An 18222-nucleotide genomic window follows, 5' to 3' on the forward strand; every position below is an offset into this window, starting at 1 on the left:
ATTATTTATTATATATATACATATATATGTGTGTGTGTGCGTGTGTGTGTGTGTGTGTGTGTGTGTGTGGTTGTATGGTTTCTGCTGACGATTACGTATATACGAAAGTGCAACTGTATTAGTATTGGAAGGAGTGTGAACTCTATCCCAAGTATTGGTCTAAATTGAGTTTGTGCAAGCTCGGAGGTGTACACCAAACGTTTGTGTATTAAACGGACGTTGTGGCTCAGTGCGTCTGCGAATACTAACCAGGGGCGCATTCTTCTGCTTTCTGTTGCCCTGCTATGCTACTGAGCTTTCGAGGCTAAACTTTGGTACTCTTTCGTCTAACTTTGAACCAATCAAATTGCGCGGTAAAAAATATTTAAACCATGGTTTTTTTATCGTCCGCCAATAGGAGTAGGAAAAAGAGACGATTGTCAGAGTTATACTTCCTTAACAAAGAAAGGTTGGAGGCACTGTCGTATTTCCAAGAGAGTGACCCCGGTTACCATGAGAGGTTAGTGGACATAGCATCAACATACAAATGTATTTGCGTTATCATAGTCAAGCTATATCGAATACTTACATGAATTTAATTTTAATATGTTGATCTTATTTTATTATTTTGTTTAGTTATGACTGTGCTGGGAACATGTGGGATGGACGAATATGGCTGTTTTTTAGTATATTATTTCAGCTGACACATCATGCACTCAAAATAGGTGTGTGTACCATATCCTCACTGGGAGATCACTTTCGCAAGAGGGCTAGCTATCACACACATAACATGATCTTTTGGGCAGAGTGTACGTGTATCTCTACGCCTATGTTATACATACGCTACTATCCGTGAACACTGCCCACGTGTCAATGGGTCGTGTTTTATATACGCACACATTACATCCTGCACACATGGTCTACTTATGGACATGCGGTAACCCTGACCACTGGTTACCATGCCAACGCCGTTTCTGTATGCGTTTCAGGTGCATGTCGGTGTATACGAAGAAATTGGTGGGTGACGTTTTTGACGAAAGGCCTGTGAGGACCGAATTGCCCAACGCAAATGCTCCACCGCAACCGTCGCAACCGGACCCGTTGCCCCAAATCACAGTCACCAACTCACTCAAAAACGCCACAGATGACACGTCACAGGCGTGGGCTTTACTGCCGGACACCGCAGATGGTATGGGCCGTGCGGATGTGTTTGTGGATGTGAACGCCGGTTGTCAGTGGTAGTGTGTGTTACTAGACATCTCCCATGACAACATGGCCGTATCTGTACCTGTTGTGTACATGCACTGTGTTTAAACCCGTGCTGTTGTATATTCTGTTGAAAGCATTATTGTGTGCCGCTCTGCCGTGGGGTTTCTCTCCTGTGCAAGCACTCAGAGGTGCACTCCGGCATTAAGTTCAGCGCCTTCATAGGGTTTAGGGTTTGCGCTCGCTTGTATACCAGAAATTGTTGTGTGTTGTGTGTAACAACTCCACAATTACATCTCTTATGTCTTGACATGCGGTTGTGCTGGGCATATATTGCATATGTAATCAGATATCAGATTGGCACGTGTCTATAGTTGCACGCGTCTATTTATATCCCGACATTCCAATTGGTTCCTATTTATATATACAATTGAACCCTATTCATATATACAATTGGTCACTATTTATAGATACAATTGGTCACTATCTATATATCCAATTGATCCCTTTTTATAAATCCAGTATTATATGCTCAATTGGTCCCTTATATACATCCGATTGTCCCTATTTATGTGTCCAATTGATCCCTATTCGTATATCCATTGGTCCATATTTATATATTCAATTGGTCCCTATTTATATATCCAATTGATCCCTATTTGTATATCCAATTGGTCCCTATTTATATATCCAACTGGCCCCTATTTACATATTCAATTGGTCCCTATTTTTATATCCAATTGGTTCCTATTTATATATCCAATTGATCCCTATTTTTATCTCCAATTGCTCCATATTTTTATCTCCAATTGCTCCCTATTTATATAACCATGAAATTGCTTTGGCGGCGCTTCACAGAGGATGTGGCCGTGACTGCGCTCCGAAATTACCTTCGAATCTCTCCAATTCACAAATACACAAAACTGTCCCGATTTCTGAGGAGGGAAGCGGATCGTATTGGTCTACAGGTACTTCCAAACCGTTTTTTGGGACCCAATTTTCTTTTTCTGAATTTTTGCGTTAGAACCTTCATAGGCCGTTATCACGCGAAGTGTGTGACAGTGTGTGTGCAACTATGGTTGTTTAGCGGTGTTTGTGTGCCTGTGTGTAGACACACCAATGTTATAGGATCAAAGTGCTTGGACGCATCCCAATCCTCTGTTCTGTGAGTTCTGGTTCCGGACCCACATTGTCCACCGGAGTGAATCGTTGTATATGTGGTTCACGATCCTTGAAGTATTTGCGTGCTACCATTACACTTAATACCCCATCCCGTGTGTTAGTTTTGGGACGTATTGTACCAAGCCGCACTCACACGTGCTATGTACCGCACAGACACAACCTGCACCTGCGTTGTAGAATGACAATGTGAGTATTTGATTAGTGTGAAAACAACCCACAATCTTCGATACACACTTAACTCGAACCATTGCCAGGGCAGGGCAATCAGTGACTTTGCTGCATGTACTATGGGTATCCACATCAGTATGTCAATATATATATACACCATACGCCTTGTATATGATGTAACCATTCTCAGTATGTCAATATATATGCACACCATACGCCTTGTATTTGATGTAACCATTCTCAGTATGTCAATATATATACACACCATACGCCTGGTATATGATGTAACCATTCTCAATATGTCAATATATATACACACCAAACGCCTTGTATATGCAGTAATCATTCACACCCTATCATCTACCTCAAACATCGCAGTATGCAGAATACGAACCAGTGCCAGGGCAACCAGTGATTGTACTGACACTACTGGGACGAGACCCCTCTCAAGAGAGTGTGCTTCTGAACTCGCACACAGATACGGGTACTTTAGATGCGCAGAGTAAGCGATGGACACACCCGCCCTATGTCGCACACAAGGACAGTCAGGGACGTATCTACGCCCATGGAGCTCAGGATAAGAAGTGTGTGGGTATGCAATACCTGCACGCACTAGCACGAATACTGAGCAACCATAGGCAAGGTAAGATGTCCTACAATATAACGGTATTAGGGTTATAGGGTTTTATATAAAGGTGTCTTTTCTGTTTGTGTACCGATCATGCGCAGGTGCGTGTATCTTAAGGCTTGTATAATTACCCATCTATTCTGTAAGCGCTACAAAGACACCAACCTTACACTGCAGACAACCCCCGTCAGGAGCGTACCTACGCACACGCGATGTATGATGTTGAGTGTGTGACTATGGGGATAAAGTGAATTGTTCTGAGAGTTTACAGAGTCCCATTTCTCTCTCTGTGTAAATCTTTTGACAATCTCTGCTACCCTACCGTTCCATTGTACTTTGTAGGTGTATGTATCCGAGCGAACTCGATGTACACCTTGAAGCTCATGCATGTATGTAGAATAGCTACACATATACTTGGTCGTCGGAAAGCATTATATATGTGTGTGTGTGTGTGTGTGTGTGTGTGTGTATGTGTGTATGTATATATATATGTGTGTGTGTGTGTGTGTGTGTATGCATGTATGTATGTATGTATGTATGTATGCTTATATTTATATTTATAGTTATAATTATACTGCATGCAGTCTCTGACAACCGCTATCCCGCCGAATCTTGCACCTGTGATACTAATCCGCCCATCTACAAGTTGACAATACATACGTTATATCTTTCTATATGTTTATAACACGTGCGTTGTATCTATCTGTAAATGAAAGTACATACATTTTGGCAACACATGCGTTACATTTGTCTATAAGTGGACACTACTTGCATTACATTACATATATCTGTATACTATCCCACATACATCTGTATACCTAACCTCCACTCTTCCTATCGCCTTCCCTCTCCAGCATCCACCACACCACTATTCCATCGCACTCTGCACCTGTCCTATGTTTCCGGACTAGAAGTGGGGGGTGGTGAAGTGATGGCCAATTTCGTCGATTCCGAGGCCTTTAATAGGCTTGGTGTAGGGTTTGCGCTGGATGCAGGGTTGGCATGTGCGAGTACGGCGTGTGATGTGTATGTGGGTGAGAGAGCACCGTACTGGCTTACGCTCACTGCCCACGGAACACCAGGACATGGATCTGTGACCACTCAGAGTAAGCAATGCAAGCTTGTACGTACGTGTGTGTGGTGGGCTACATATCAGTGTATGTGCTTTGTATGTGTGCATGTATGTAATGGATCTGTGACCACTCAGTGTATGTACTTCGTATGTGTGCATGTATGTATTATGATCTGTGACCACTCAGGTTATAAGCTTTGTGCCTCTGTCTAATTACGCATAGGTATTGTATATATTGTGTCATGTGTTATATGTTCTGATGCCCACTCTCTCAGCCTATCTCATTCCCCTACTCAGAAACGGCACCGTTACGCCTCAACGCGGTCATCAACCGATTCCTGGAAGTCCGAAGTTCGGAAGCGGAGCGTATGCAGTCACATGGCCTTAGTGTGGGCGATGTAATGTCCATCAATCTTACTATGGTACATTGCGGGGTGCAACACAACGCTATACCGGCCACAGCCTCTGGTAGGTCATCGGGTTTATGTGCCTGTCCGTTGGTGTGAGTGTACATGTCGTCATATATTTGGCGTGTCTGTGTGTATATATGCGCGTATACATGTGTGAGAGGGAAATCGTTAACGCGCTTCTGGTGTATTCGATATCCATTAGTTTGACTGTAGAGAGATGTGGAGTCCGACACAACCCTCACTTTGCCACAACCTCCGTTGGGTTGCTACGCTTAGTGTTTTTTATCTGTGTGTGTGGTTGTTTGAATGGTTTAAAGTGTGTGTGCGCATGTATTCATGTGTGTACGTGTGGTTAATTACACGGTTAGGAGTGTGTGTGCGCATGTATTCATGTGTGTACGTGTGGTTAATTACACGGTTGGAAGTGTGTGTGCGTGAGAGACAGCGTGAGTCTGTGTATCTTAAGCATGCGCTTGGGATATGTAGTGTCCGTGAAGGTGACCAATAGTAATCTGGCTATACTACACTTGAGAGTGCGCCACAATGCTATCTCTGTCATAGTCACCATTTTCACACTTCCTTTCACGGATTCAACCCCTTTTCAACGTTCTGTATGTAATTATTTTTTTCTTTCACGCGCTAATATCCGTACACACAATCGGATCGTCTCTGTAATCTTTTGAAGTACCATACACATTATCTCTTTGTTCATGTAAACCCCTGAAGTACTCATACGCCCAATCTGACTGTCCTTGTAGCTGGATTTGATATACGCGCACCTCCCAGCCGAACCCAAGCGGATGTGCACACACTGGTGGAAAGCCTTCTGGAAGAAGGGGTGACGGTGGACTATGTCTTGGACACAGCCATGAACAACGTACGTGTCGCTCTCTGTGGCTGTGGCCCATAGTGTATCCGTCTATATACGTTAATAGATTTCTGTGGCGTTTTAGTGTTGGGTTCGTGTCCGTTCATTCGCACGGTTATATGGTATGTCCTCTACTGCGCCCGTGTGCATGCGTGAATGAATATCTTTAGCGTTTCAATATCGCCTGCGTATATGTCTGTGCAGTTACGTGCATGTTGCACTCCACACCCACTGGTTTGCGTTAGCGCATACTGAAGTGTCTGCTACAGTTGGCTGATTCAGGCAACAAGTTTGACATCCTTTCCCTGATGCCTGTATCCGGCGAGTAGTATGGTGGTGTAGTGTGGGGGCTACACCTAACTCGAAGAATCGCAATAAGCTTATTTGGTATATATATGTGTGTGTGTGTGTGTGTGTGTGTGTGTGTGTGTGTGTGTATATATATATAATATATACACATATGACGTTTGACATCTTTCACCTGCTGTCAGCAGCTAACCAGTAGTAGTATGGTGGTGTAGTGTGTATGTTAGGTGTTAGGTGCTAGATGACCAGGACAGCTGTCGGTAGAAGTATTTGCCGGCTCAACTCACATCGGAATGCTTGTTCGATATGTACGAATGTGCTTGTTGTGTTAACGTATTGTATGTGTGCACTACAGTAGGAGTGCGCCGTGATACATACTATCTACAGGTATATTTCACATTCAGTTTTATAGCCATAATACATGCTGCTGCATTGTTTGCGTTAAAGCGTTGAAGAAGTTCATGTGCCATTTTTATCTGTGTATGTCTCGTCTGATAAGTTGTGTTGTACCTAGGTTTCTACTGTTTTGAATAGCTCTTCGTGGTAGACTGTGTGCACAGGTATATCCCACAATCGAAACGCTCCGATGGTACTAGCTATTGTACTGTTTGTATTAGATAGTCAAAATACAGAGGTACAATTCTAATTGACAAACTCTTTCTCTGTTACTATGTGTCATGATTCCGGTATCTACTTTTGATGACATTCTAATGTATAGTCATATCATACGCTACGATGTAGGAAGACATTAATAGCAGCTCCCAACGACAGCAGTTCGTAGTAAAATGCCCAAACTATACCTCACTTCCAGAGCCTCCAACATCACATCCCGTAGTGAACTTTGCGTGAAAGCATCACGACTCTAGATTTTCTACTGAAAATATCACATGTATGTAATATATATATATATATATATATATATATGTATGTATGTATATATATACATATATATTTATACGTTTATACGTTTATATAAAAGTATAACTGCCAATGATAGCTCTACATGTGCAATTTTTATACTCAGATTTTCAAAGTGTTATGCTATCTTTCTGTACAGGTGACAACTGCCGATGATAGCTCTCCGTGGTGGACTGTGTTCGCAGAGGCATGCAACAACGCAGCCGTCAAGCTAAATGACCCCGGGATCTTCCCTGCTGGGACGGATGCCCGATTTCTGAGAAGCAAAGGTATGGGCATGCGTGGTTTGTTTATATTTATATGTATATGTATATATATTCTATATATTTATTATATACTACATATATTATATGCTATATATATTATATACTATATATATGTATATATGTAAATACATATTTATATATATATATATATATGTCTGTGGGATTTTTATATAAATGTGTGTGTATGTTTGTTTGTCGATGAACTTGATCGTGTGTGCGTATTGTTTGTATTGGTATTGACTGTGGGTGGGTGTGTGGGTGTATATCTGGCGTGACAAGCCGGTGATGGATCTCCGCAATTTGACGTACACACATTCTACACTTCACATCAGAATACTTCGCAGTCATTGCGTTCTCAGTGCCTCTATATGTACATCCTCGACGGCCTTTTCCATCACTGTTTTTATCCTAATGTTGCTATATAGTTGCGATCTATGCCAACCGACTAGTTTGGTTGTACATGAATGGCTCGTACTTATCTAAACCACCTGACTGATGGCCACGCCTGTATATGCGCAGGGATCCCTACAATCGGCTTCTCCCCCATCAACAATACCATCGCAGCACCACCGGAGCAGGACGAGTACATAGACGAGCAGATCTACCTAAGAGGTGTGACGGCGTTCGAGCACATTTTTGCTGCGCTTGGAGATATGGTGTAATTCATGCATTTGGGAACGTCGCATACACATGAGTGTGAGATATCCCAAGGTCTGAGATGCATCTGCAAGTATGTACGAGATTGTATCAAGCCCGTCGTAATGAGGACTGATGGGTCTGTGGGTATTCGGCCCGTGAGATTGATAACATATCAGCACAGCCAATCGCGCTGGATAGCGTGGTGTGACGTGGTTGAGCTATGTTGGGCCAACATCAGATGTACCACAGAGACGGTGCAACCTTTGAGCACATGACAACTGTAAAGTGAAAGTGGATTGATTGGGATGTTAGTGTGTGTGGGTTGTCCTTGAGCAATGCCGGGCTTGTCTCGCAGGCTCCATGATATAAGGGCGTGGCACAGGTGCGCTCGAGGAAAGCATGCTGTAGTTCAACCCTGTACACCGACGAGGGATGTATAGCCTATGTGGTCCAAGGCCAAGGCGTGAAACCAATCACAGGTGCACTTGAGATGCTGATGGGGTTATAGGTCACACTGGGCTATTCACCCTTGATTGTTCCACGGTATACCCACGGTGGCGCATTCGCCGTCAACAAGCGCGTGGACATTGGGGTGATGCGATCTACTAACCACGACCTCAACGACAAGTAGTCCTATTTGGAATGTCCGGAGAGAGTCACCACGGCGAAACGTTGCAGTGAGTGCCTTGACTCGTTTGTGCTTGATTGCGTCTTCAAACTGGCAAAGTATGTATGGCCTTAGTTCCCTCTGATCACCATAGTCTTCCCGTACCGACGACAACTGTCGTCCTAGAAACCAGTACATGGTCGCTGCCAAACATAGTGAAGACACGCGGACGCTAACAGTTAGCCGTAGTATATGACACAGCATGGCCTCCAAGGCTCTTGAATCACCGCCGGGCTATAGGTTTGAGTACGGTAGTACACAATCGATGTGAGCGAGACCTATCAAATGGAGAGAACGGATACCTACCCCCTAAAGAGGGCAGCATTGCACGCAGTTGGTTTGCTGTTGTGTAGTAGCGCGCGTGGTCGTGCAGTTGCGCCTGTTTGTGGCGCCGGACGCTATGCTGGCTTCTTGGGCAACAACCAAATGTTGCGTTTCAACAGCGATTTGGTATAGCACAATGTATATCACTAATTTGGTACGCAACTGCCAGTGTATTGTCGGGCGGTCCGTTATCTTAACAACGATCAAGCCTTTGGCAAATATTCAGGACAAGACCTATACTGGTTTTTTTTGTGACGGCTGGAAGTAAAATTTCAAAGAGCAACTTTTCACATAAATCTCTTTCAGATACTTTATATTTATGGCTTTCGCTACGTGGTCTTGTTAAATCTAGTAGATACACAGCATGAACCGCTAAACTAGGACTCCTACAAATCATAAACGGCCGTACCTCTCATAATGTATTTTAATTTCGAGGCTGCGAGAAGTATCTCAGCAATCGATTGTTTCACCTCGGCAATACTATTAATTCGTGGAAAAATAATGACGGCTAGGCGTGATTTTTACATATCATGAGTTTTACACCTATCATTTTTTTCCCCCGTTCCCGGTTGAAAGAGATTTTTTCTTCAATCAATGATGGCATCAACCCAGAGTTGGAATTGGTGTGAAGAGACGAGTGAAATAGACGAGTGAAATAGACATCCCAACATCTCTATTTAATTCATTTTCAACACAATCACGTCCAGTGCACCATAAATTAAATTAAAATTTAGCAATTACCTTGCAGCTTGCCCTCGTTAGCGCAGAGTCCTATATAGTTTTAATTTAAAGGTGAATGAGCATCACCCTTCTTGGAGTCTGGGTAGTGCTTAAACTAGTCTGAACGCTAAAATTACAATCTGCCTATCGAGATCTTCCAAGATGGAAACACTAAATCGCCCTGGCTTTCGTATTTAGAAGACACTGTGACAGGTTCGCTTGAAAGTTGTTCTCAAAACATCAATACTTTCAACAGCAATCCTCTGATGATGATGATGAACAACCTCCGATCATATCACATGATAAATGAGCAAGGTGAAGTCAAATCTGACTCACAACGAGCCAAATCTGCTGCGCGCAGAGTTAGAGGAATTTTACCGACAACAAAATGGCTCAAGATGCAAGAGTCAACCCCAACCCAGAAGTAATCAATGTCATGTACCAAGAAAACATGGTCATGGGAAGTCAGAAGGCAAAACAACTGCCGGAAATCAAATCTTGTGATATGAGCTCAAAAAGGTTATCGGCTCAATGGGTTCAAAAGTTGGATAAATATACCAATCGGAAGGATACACGAATTTCGTTGGTCGATTCGATCGAAAATTGAACTTTTTCATTACAAACAACCATGCTAAGGATAGTAGCCGGACAGCAACATAAAAGCCGCACATTCCAAGACCCAAGGGAAAGCCTCAGCTTTTCAGTCTCGGGCAACATCCCAAAGTCAAATATAAAAACCGCGACGCAGAAGGGAGCTTACACCAACCATCCAAAAATAGTAATAGTATATATTTTATGAAGTCCTCTGTAGCCACAATCTCGAGTTTATTTTTTGCGAAATCTTGATGCCGTTCACTGGACAGACGATCGCTCGCCAACCCTACGTGTAAATACAAACAGTTTGACACTTCGGAGTTTCAATCTTCCGTCTTCATCCTTCAAGATTCAAGCAACGAGAGAACAACAGTCTTGTTTGAAATTCCAGCCTCCAGCTCTCCGTAGTCCATCCTACAGACTTTAATTCTGACTGTAAAATTGAAAGGGAGTGAGAAATTACAACAAGAAGCTCTCTTTGATTTATAAAAATCATCAGTTAGCTCACTCCCGAGAGCAAATTAAGTTGTTTGACTTACTCCCGAGGCATTTGATTGAGTTTGCTAACCGCAACAATCTAAAAATAGCTATGTCCCTATGCGAGTCACGTCCTATGCGGAAAGGCATCATGTGATATGCGTGAGATTAAGTTCCGAGAAGTCGAAATAGAATAGCATCGGAGTGTTCAAATGTTCTGTAGAAGGTTTCTAACACTGACCATATGAGTTTTTACCCTGGCCAGCACAAGCGACTGAACACTAATACAACCACCTCAAGGATAAACCCAAAAGTGAGGTCAGAGATAAAGACATACATTCGCACTGTACTTAAAGTCTACTACTTTATACTCTGGCAACTCGTACATTAGATTGTGCTAATTTGAATATAGCCGGTTTGTGCTTTGACTGACAAGTATAGTTTCGATCCACATATAAGCGTCTGGCTCCTGAATCAACTAGTGTATTGTATGTAGTGCCATTGATCTGTATTTCTATGTGCAATCTTTGGTCTCGTGAGCTATAGAGTAAAGAATGTGTGTAAGCAATATCATTTGCGTTCACTAACCATGTTCCTTCATCAATGTGTGCAATCACAATGTCTACCATGCTTGTCATGTTAGCTTCCGCCCACCAAGCCTGTCAAATTTCTTCACTCATCTCTGTACCTTGTTTCCATAATAGTAATGCAGCTAACTGGTCTACATGGTGGATGGGTTGAGATTGCTGTGCTGCACAAACTTTGCTGGACGCACGAGGTGAGGGGTCTACACCGCAGTGTGGGCAAGGTCTTGTCCTCGCTGTATTGGGATGGTATTGCCCTGTTCTATGGGACGTTCTCGGCCTTGACCTGGACCTGGAGCCCCTCCCCCCTCTGGGTGGACCCCCTCGTTGGTATGTCAAGTATTGGGCGATTGACTCGTTGGTCCGGGATGGGTGCGCTTCTCACTCGCTTGCGTACTCGATTGCAATTAGCTTTCATGGAAAGCCTCTCTAATATGTCAGTCATGTGCCCAATACTACCATCAGGCTTTGTTTGGGCCTTCATTATCCTGTCAGTTTCTGCTTATTGTCCGTACATAACTAGTGAGAGATAACGTCATGCTTTGAGATGGTGCACTTCCAGTTTTCTTGTATCGCTTTCAGGCTCAAGCATTGTTCTGTGCAAGCGTGCTGCTCTTGCTTCTACGTTCATTCTACTGATATGAAATTATTTGAGCCATTTCTCCGCGATAGTCTATTGAAGTTCTGCGCAAGTTGTCGATGATTAATATTAGCCTTTTAACGTCGGTGAAGTCTTTCCAGAGTTGTTTGGATCTGCGCATATTATTGAGTGTTGTTCGCGACACTTCCGTTGCGTCAGTCTGCTTTAGTAGCTTCTGTACTAGCGATACGGAATGTCTCAATGACATGTTGGTGGTACTCGCAAACACGTCTTTTGCTACTGATACAAATTCTGTTGTGAAATAATACTGGCATCGTGTGTGCTTGTTTAGGTACGACTTGTACTTTCTCCTGTGTGTACGACTCGGGCTCACTTGTGTGCGTAGACTCCTTCTTGCTGCTCGTGCCCTTTGATAGTGACCAGAAGTCATTGACTGTTCTGTGTGTTCATGTTCATTGTAGTGTTGTAATAGCCGGGTCTCCACGTTAGAATCTTGTATATAAACGTACTCTTAAAAGTACCTAAAACTAAGTTATCTTAAATGGGTTTTACGGTTTTTATTAATTAAATACCTTTTCCATTTCACGCATCAAATATTTGGACAAGGCCATTAAAGGCCCGAATAAAATATCAAAGATCTGATTTGGACTAGTTCTATTATAATAGAACTATTTTATACTTCCAAATCTATTTATCTCTAAATACTTCGATAGCGAGATGGCTCAACCGAATATAGGTTTCTAGGGACTAATAGCGTTGCCTAGTTTATCCTCCGTCCAGCCAACCAGATTGATAATCCGATAATGGCTAATAGGTAATTCTTGATATGTGGCTAATTATTGGTTAATACAATAAATAGAGACATCAAGAGTATTCTTCTTTTCCTTTTTAATTTTTTCTTCTTCTTTTAAAAATAGGTTTTGATGAGTCTCTCGAATTCGTCCCGACAAAACATAGTAACAGTTTCGACTACATAGAGCGACAATGAAATGATAAATAAAAATTCCTTCGGCAAAAACATGACTGATAAGATTGTATTTATATAGGCAATGTCTCAGCCTCACAATCCCTCAGAGTATTGCTGTTTTCACGAGGCATACCTAGCTTTACTGATAGACTACTTTCGTTTAATATACTTTGAATTCATTGAACTTTTAAACAACTTTCAGCGTTTAATTACACTAAGCCGTGATTACCGCTCTAGGATACCGCAATTTACAGTGTTAGAACTCGTGATTTATTGTTTGTACATATTTTCTGATATAAAAGTACTCTCACCTTAACCTCGCACGTTTCGCGGTAAGTATAGTTGTTTACCTTCATGTTGGCGTCCGTTGTGGTGTTTGTATGGAAGTTGAATATAGTGCCTTGTATTTCATTCGCTCGAAGAGACATTCTCCTTGACACCTGGGTTTATTAAAACGCTAATGTAAAATCAGGGCGTTCCTATATGTAGTAGATGTACATGATAAACGTATATTATAAACGTATGAGTTTTTAAACGCTATTACGGTTATAAAACCTGGTATACGTTGAAACGCAATTGTAGATATTTGTATCTGTATAACAATCAAATAATCTAAATATAGATATATTGAATTTGCAGAAAACAAACAAACAAACAAACAAATAATCTATTTTGGGATGTTTAGAAATATAATTGTATACGACAGAGGCCGGAGACTGTTGAATTGATATGATGGTTTTTCTATATTGATATGTTTTCCATCAGAATATTGGAATATAATAGTTGGAGAGTCTCAGGTGAAATTGACACTTGATGACACTTGTTATATGACCGAATTTTCTCAGCGCGAGATAGCCCACTGAGAAATGGGGTACGAAAATGATCCCCCACTAGCCAACCGACTAGATGTTCCCATCTATGCCTTCAATGTGATGGAGAGCTAGGTACCATGTGATGGGGTATAGGTACAGACATTTAACTGTACCATCATGGGGGTTTTTTTTCTTGTCTTTTTTTCTTAAGTTGGACTTAGAGTTATTTTATTGGTAATTGCGATTGGAAGGTTGTTTCGAGGCATGAAATGATATAGAACGAAATATCATACATTCAATGAAATGAAATCTGATCTTAGTTACTGACACCAAGTAAATCTAGACCGAAGTAATGAGTGATTAGAGCGGGGCTATAAACACAACAGTCTCGGTCTTAAAATCCTCTAATCTTTAGCTCATTACCAAGGGCTGAAGCTAAACTTGAAATTGCATTGTGCAAATTTACGTTGAAATCGTACTTTCTTTTGCGTTAACTTATAGACATCGATAGTCAGCCTGGTTAGTCGGACTTTACAATATGAGGGTCTAACTTATAAAATTTTGCATTCTTGTGCCAATCTAAGATAAACGCATGCAGCTGTATTTTCTGTGGGTAATCTAAATAGTAGCAACCTTGTGTATTGGATGGCCATTCCGTTGGCATTTGTTTGTGTATCGTCAACGAGCATGTCTTCAACGTCTATTTAGACGTACGAATTAAACCCTGCAACGAACGAGCGTCTTCTGTGCGCCCTTCAGACTCTGCTTGCATCATACGTTGGGTAAGACGGAAGACCTGCACCCTCATCTCCGTTGCAGTAAGATTCATTGTGCACGACCCTGTGGGTGTTGATATCTTACATCGCTTCACATCCTGCGTGTCCAAATGCAAATCCGCACGTTCCAACAAAGTTCTACCTGGAGGTTTCACCATAGCTGACGACTTTTGATTACGACTCAAACTCAAATCACCAAAGTTGGTCGGCATATCCTTTGGTGTCGGAATTTCTTGTGCTCAATTTTGATGTAGATGTTTCAGTATTCGCCATTGAAAATTTACGAAGTTAGCGAAGTTGCTCACGAATGAGATGAATAATATCCGTAGCCTCTTGCACATGCGTCATTGTTCGCAAGTGTCCTTCATGATCAGAAATACACTCCGGATCTTGTCTAAGCTTATCCAAGGTTGAAATCGAGTATTGGGCCACCAAAACCAAACAGGCCAGTGTCATGTGGATTTCTGCCTTCTTTTTTTATCTTCAGACGTCTGTTCCTTAGCAAATCCCGTTTCCACCTTAGCGCACATTAAGGGCAATCGGCGAAGAGCACCAAGCAACCACACCGTTTCAATACTATATTAGTTATTGGTGTAGTACTGGGTCCCTTCGTTATCGCAAGCATGATAAAATAAACTAAATTTATTCTTATTCGTTTAGTCTTTAAATAATGTAGTGTAATAAATGCAGTAGTTCGGCCACTCAAAGGTGTGGTCAAAACCGAGTAACGCTTAGTAAAGAGTGTTAAGTCTGAAATAAGTGAACTCCGTCAGAAATGTTATTATGAACGGGCGCATCTGCTTTATTTATTAATCACGTTTTTAAGTCGAACGAGATTTTCTCCAACAACGGATAATTATGAAAATATCCGTATCAATGGTTACCGTCTATTAGTTACCAAATTATGATGACACCCGATGAGTTATAATTCTCTCTCATCCAATCCTCACTTCCACTACTGGCCGGTCCCCTCTAATGTATATCCTACCCTCTCTCCCGCCCAATTGGGCGGCATTACAAAGGTCTATGATTTCTGACTTGTAATTTTTAGAAGAAAAAGTGACGTAATTTAAGCCAATAAGTGGAAAGTAATTTGTTCTCTGTCCCCTAATTTTAAAATTTGGATTTGGATTTCTATTGAAAATATAGCTTGTAAATTTGTAAAGCATGCACACATGCATGCACGTATGTGTAAGTGTTCATTAAGCTTCGTCGCCTAGATCTTTTTCGCGCATGTGACTCATGAAGCAACCCCTTTGCACACCCAATGCTCACGTACTGCACTCTAATCCAGTTCTGCATTTCTTCTTAAGGCAGCCTGAGTTATTACAGTACTTTCGTGCCACTCAAACACCTAAAACAGTTTATCTATACTTGTTTTTCTTTCTCTCATGTTTAAGCGACTTAATGGGTGTTGCATGCGCACCTACACCCGAGGTGGTCGCTTCTGGTCATACTAAAATAGCTGCTGTTACCGACCTTTCACACGCGATTTATATGTGTTGTTGAAAAGTTCTTTTGAGAGCGTCATATTTAATGTGCGCTGATCGACTTGATTCGCTGTTGGAGTACGTATACCTTTGTTTTAAAGTAGTAATGCATCTACCATACACATACCGAGAAGTGTCGTACCAACCCTCTTGTGCAAAGTTTGCACTTCTAGCTTCATCTCTAGATTGAGAGTATCTTGACGGTGTCGATTATGCCTGTCAACGATAAGACCGTTGGCATCGAATCTCTCTTGCTGTAATCATGTTTCCTTCGTTTCGAATTCTCTTGCGTGATATAACTGTAGCCGGATTAGTAGTAGTTATTAGTAGTTACTAATAAATTATTTGCGGTTACGGTCGCACCACACGGTAGCTGAACACTATTTTCCGCAGCAACTAGTCCAAATTTCACAGCCACTCTCTGGCTTCCTTTCCATTGGAACATAGCGAGGGAGGCCACCATTTAGCAACTATCCACCAATACCATACCATCTGCTAATACTTTCATCTACGCATATATCACTACTTGCTGTGATTGTGTGATCTTTATGTTCGTTAATTGCATCAACAAAACTTTTCACTGGTGACTAACGATGTTCTTAACTGTTTAGAATAAGCATGTCGGTTATTGTCTCAGCAGTCTGCAAGTGTGATAATATGTTGTCGAGTCTACGTCGCTCCATGAACCTTCCAAGGTTATATGGTGGGTGCATCTCGTGTTCGTATGCTTGCTTCCGCCAGCAATCGGCTCGTGAACTGAAGTCGATAAAACAGAATTACAAGCAAACGCCAAATCATTAGAGCAACTCGCCTGGCGTGAGTGGTTGCGAGTACCTTTTGTCTCTGCTCGTTGTAAATGGTTCATTTGTTAACGCACACATAGATTATAAACGAGATAGCATCTCGGGCCAAACCATCGCACGGTCTGTAGGTCTTATTATTTGCTATGAACTTCCATGGTGTTCTCTCAGCGGGGCGTACGTTGACTACACTTTTCCACTCCCAATCAACCCCATGTGCATTGACAGGCGTTGGTCGTACTACTGGTGTTTGCACCAAAGACGACCAAAAAATGCTACTCCGATCTTAACGTTGTAATGTAGTATGTACATGTTGTGAAGTAATCTGATTGCCTGTGCTTAGCTGTATAGATAAAATGTTTGACTGGTGTGACGGGGTAACGGTATTGGTAGCCTTTTGTTCTGAACTATCCGCAGTTTCTCTTTGTGCTCTCGCTTATTGGGTATAACACTGTCGAAATCTAAGTCTAAGTCTAAACCTCCCAATGAATCCCTAAGTGATAGTAGTATGGAAATTGAAGACCGTGGGTCATCAGAGAGGTCCGCATTGTGCTGTACAACATGATTGCTTGTATCTATAACTATCTATGGTTGCAGATTGCCTATATTGGCAAGAAGCATGTGCTCAGGTATAAGTCCAGCGTCGATTTGTGGAGTTACATGGATATTTTGAAGCATGCGCATGCGCATGTGTATTGTTTGCGTTAGATGCTAGAATTGTTTGGTTTTGTGTAGTTGTAATGTCATCCCAATAAGGGGCCTGGCCCCGACGAGATCCACATCCTTCGCCCGAAGGCCGCAGTTGAGCGCACCATCGAACGCCGGACATTAGGACACCCCGACGCCAATAGCCCACTGATTAAACTTCTTGCCGAAGCATTCACAGAGCTACTGAAGGCGGGTACTTTCCCTGCAGCCCTGAACTGCAGCCTCCTGACAACGCACCCTAAGAAAGCCGATGCAGATATCACCTCCTCCGCCGACTTCCGCCCCATCACGCTTACACAAATAGTCAGACGCATCTTGGAAAAGTGCTTTCTTAAGCTGATTACGAGCCACCCCGGCTCTGCTACACATGCTACCCAAGCTGGCTTCAAATCACGATACTCCTATCATACCCAAGCACTTGCCGCCATGGAATCTGAGATACAGTCAGAAGAGAAGTGGAACGACGTCTGTCTGGACATTACCAAGGCATACGACAAGGTTAATCTCCCACGCCTATGGGTACTCCTGCGCCACGCTAGAATGCAAGAAAACTGGATCAACTGCCTCCGCGCGCTATTTGAGGGGGTCCCTACCCGAGTGACATACCGCTGCACGCTCTCGCCTCTATTCCATAGAACGAATGGCATCCTACAAGGCTCAATCGTCGGCCCCCAGCTCTTTATTATATACATGGATTCTATAGCTGTCACGCTAGCACAATTTCGGCCCAAGCTCCTCCGCTCTTTTTTTTTGTCGATGACACATGGATCTAAGTCTCTCAATCGGTTCCGCTCCAGCCCTTTTTAGATGACATTGATGCGTGGGGACACAAATTTGGCCTCGAACAGGGTGTCATTAAACCCCGAGTAATATCTACCGACTTGCGCGGCGCCAACCCTCCGTACAAATGGTGAGCTTATCACGCCGACGCTCGCAGACACACCTTGGAACACACGCTACCTCCCCATGAAGATGGCGCCCACACATTGTGCCAAACCGAAACGCTCCAAATATCTGGAATTCCCACTCTCTCACGGAATACCAGGGATCAACCTCGCCA

General features: G+C 42.6%; 3 protein-coding genes across 3 annotated transcripts in view; 1 reads left to right on the plus strand and 2 right to left on the minus strand.

The window, feature by feature from the left end:
- The window catches only part of SARC_07696 (hypothetical protein), a gene marked incomplete at its 3' end in the record, with an annotated part of 14478 nt that extends 6813 nt beyond the window's left edge, over nucleotides 1-7665 (plus strand). The window contains exons 8-16 of the mRNA XM_014298352.1: nucleotides 424-499; nucleotides 969-1168; nucleotides 2044-2153; nucleotides 2914-3178; nucleotides 4018-4269; nucleotides 4533-4703; nucleotides 5404-5522; nucleotides 6877-7006; nucleotides 7523-7665. Coding sequence (XP_014153827.1) covers nucleotides 424-499; nucleotides 969-1168; nucleotides 2044-2153; nucleotides 2914-3178; nucleotides 4018-4269; nucleotides 4533-4703; nucleotides 5404-5522; nucleotides 6877-7006; nucleotides 7523-7665 — 1466 coding nt within the window. The remainder of the gene's footprint in view (nucleotides 1-423; nucleotides 500-968; nucleotides 1169-2043; nucleotides 2154-2913; nucleotides 3179-4017; nucleotides 4270-4532; nucleotides 4704-5403; nucleotides 5523-6876; nucleotides 7007-7522) is intronic.
- Nucleotides 7666-11667: 4002 nt separating this feature from the next.
- SARC_07697 (hypothetical protein) lies at nucleotides 11668-12156 on the minus strand (the record flags this gene model as incomplete). The annotated part of the gene is made up of 1 exon (XM_014298353.1): nucleotides 11668-12156. A coding segment is annotated over exon 1 (372 nt), but the record flags the coding sequence as incomplete, so codon positions are not given.
- A 1932-nt stretch (nucleotides 12157-14088) lies between these two features.
- Nucleotides 14089-14376, minus strand: SARC_07698 (hypothetical protein; the record flags this gene model as incomplete). The annotated part of the gene is made up of 1 exon (XM_014298354.1): nucleotides 14089-14376. The coding sequence occupies one exon, from the start codon at nucleotides 14374-14376 to the stop codon at nucleotides 14089-14091; it is 288 nt and encodes a 95-aa protein (XP_014153829.1).
- Between the last annotated feature and the right edge of the window lie 3846 nt (nucleotides 14377-18222).

This window comes from Sphaeroforma arctica (genome assembly GCF_001186125.1).
Source record: "Sphaeroforma arctica JP610 unplaced genomic scaffold supercont1.627, whole genome shotgun sequence".
NCBI lineage: Eukaryota > Ichthyosporea > Ichthyophonida > Sphaeroforma > Sphaeroforma arctica.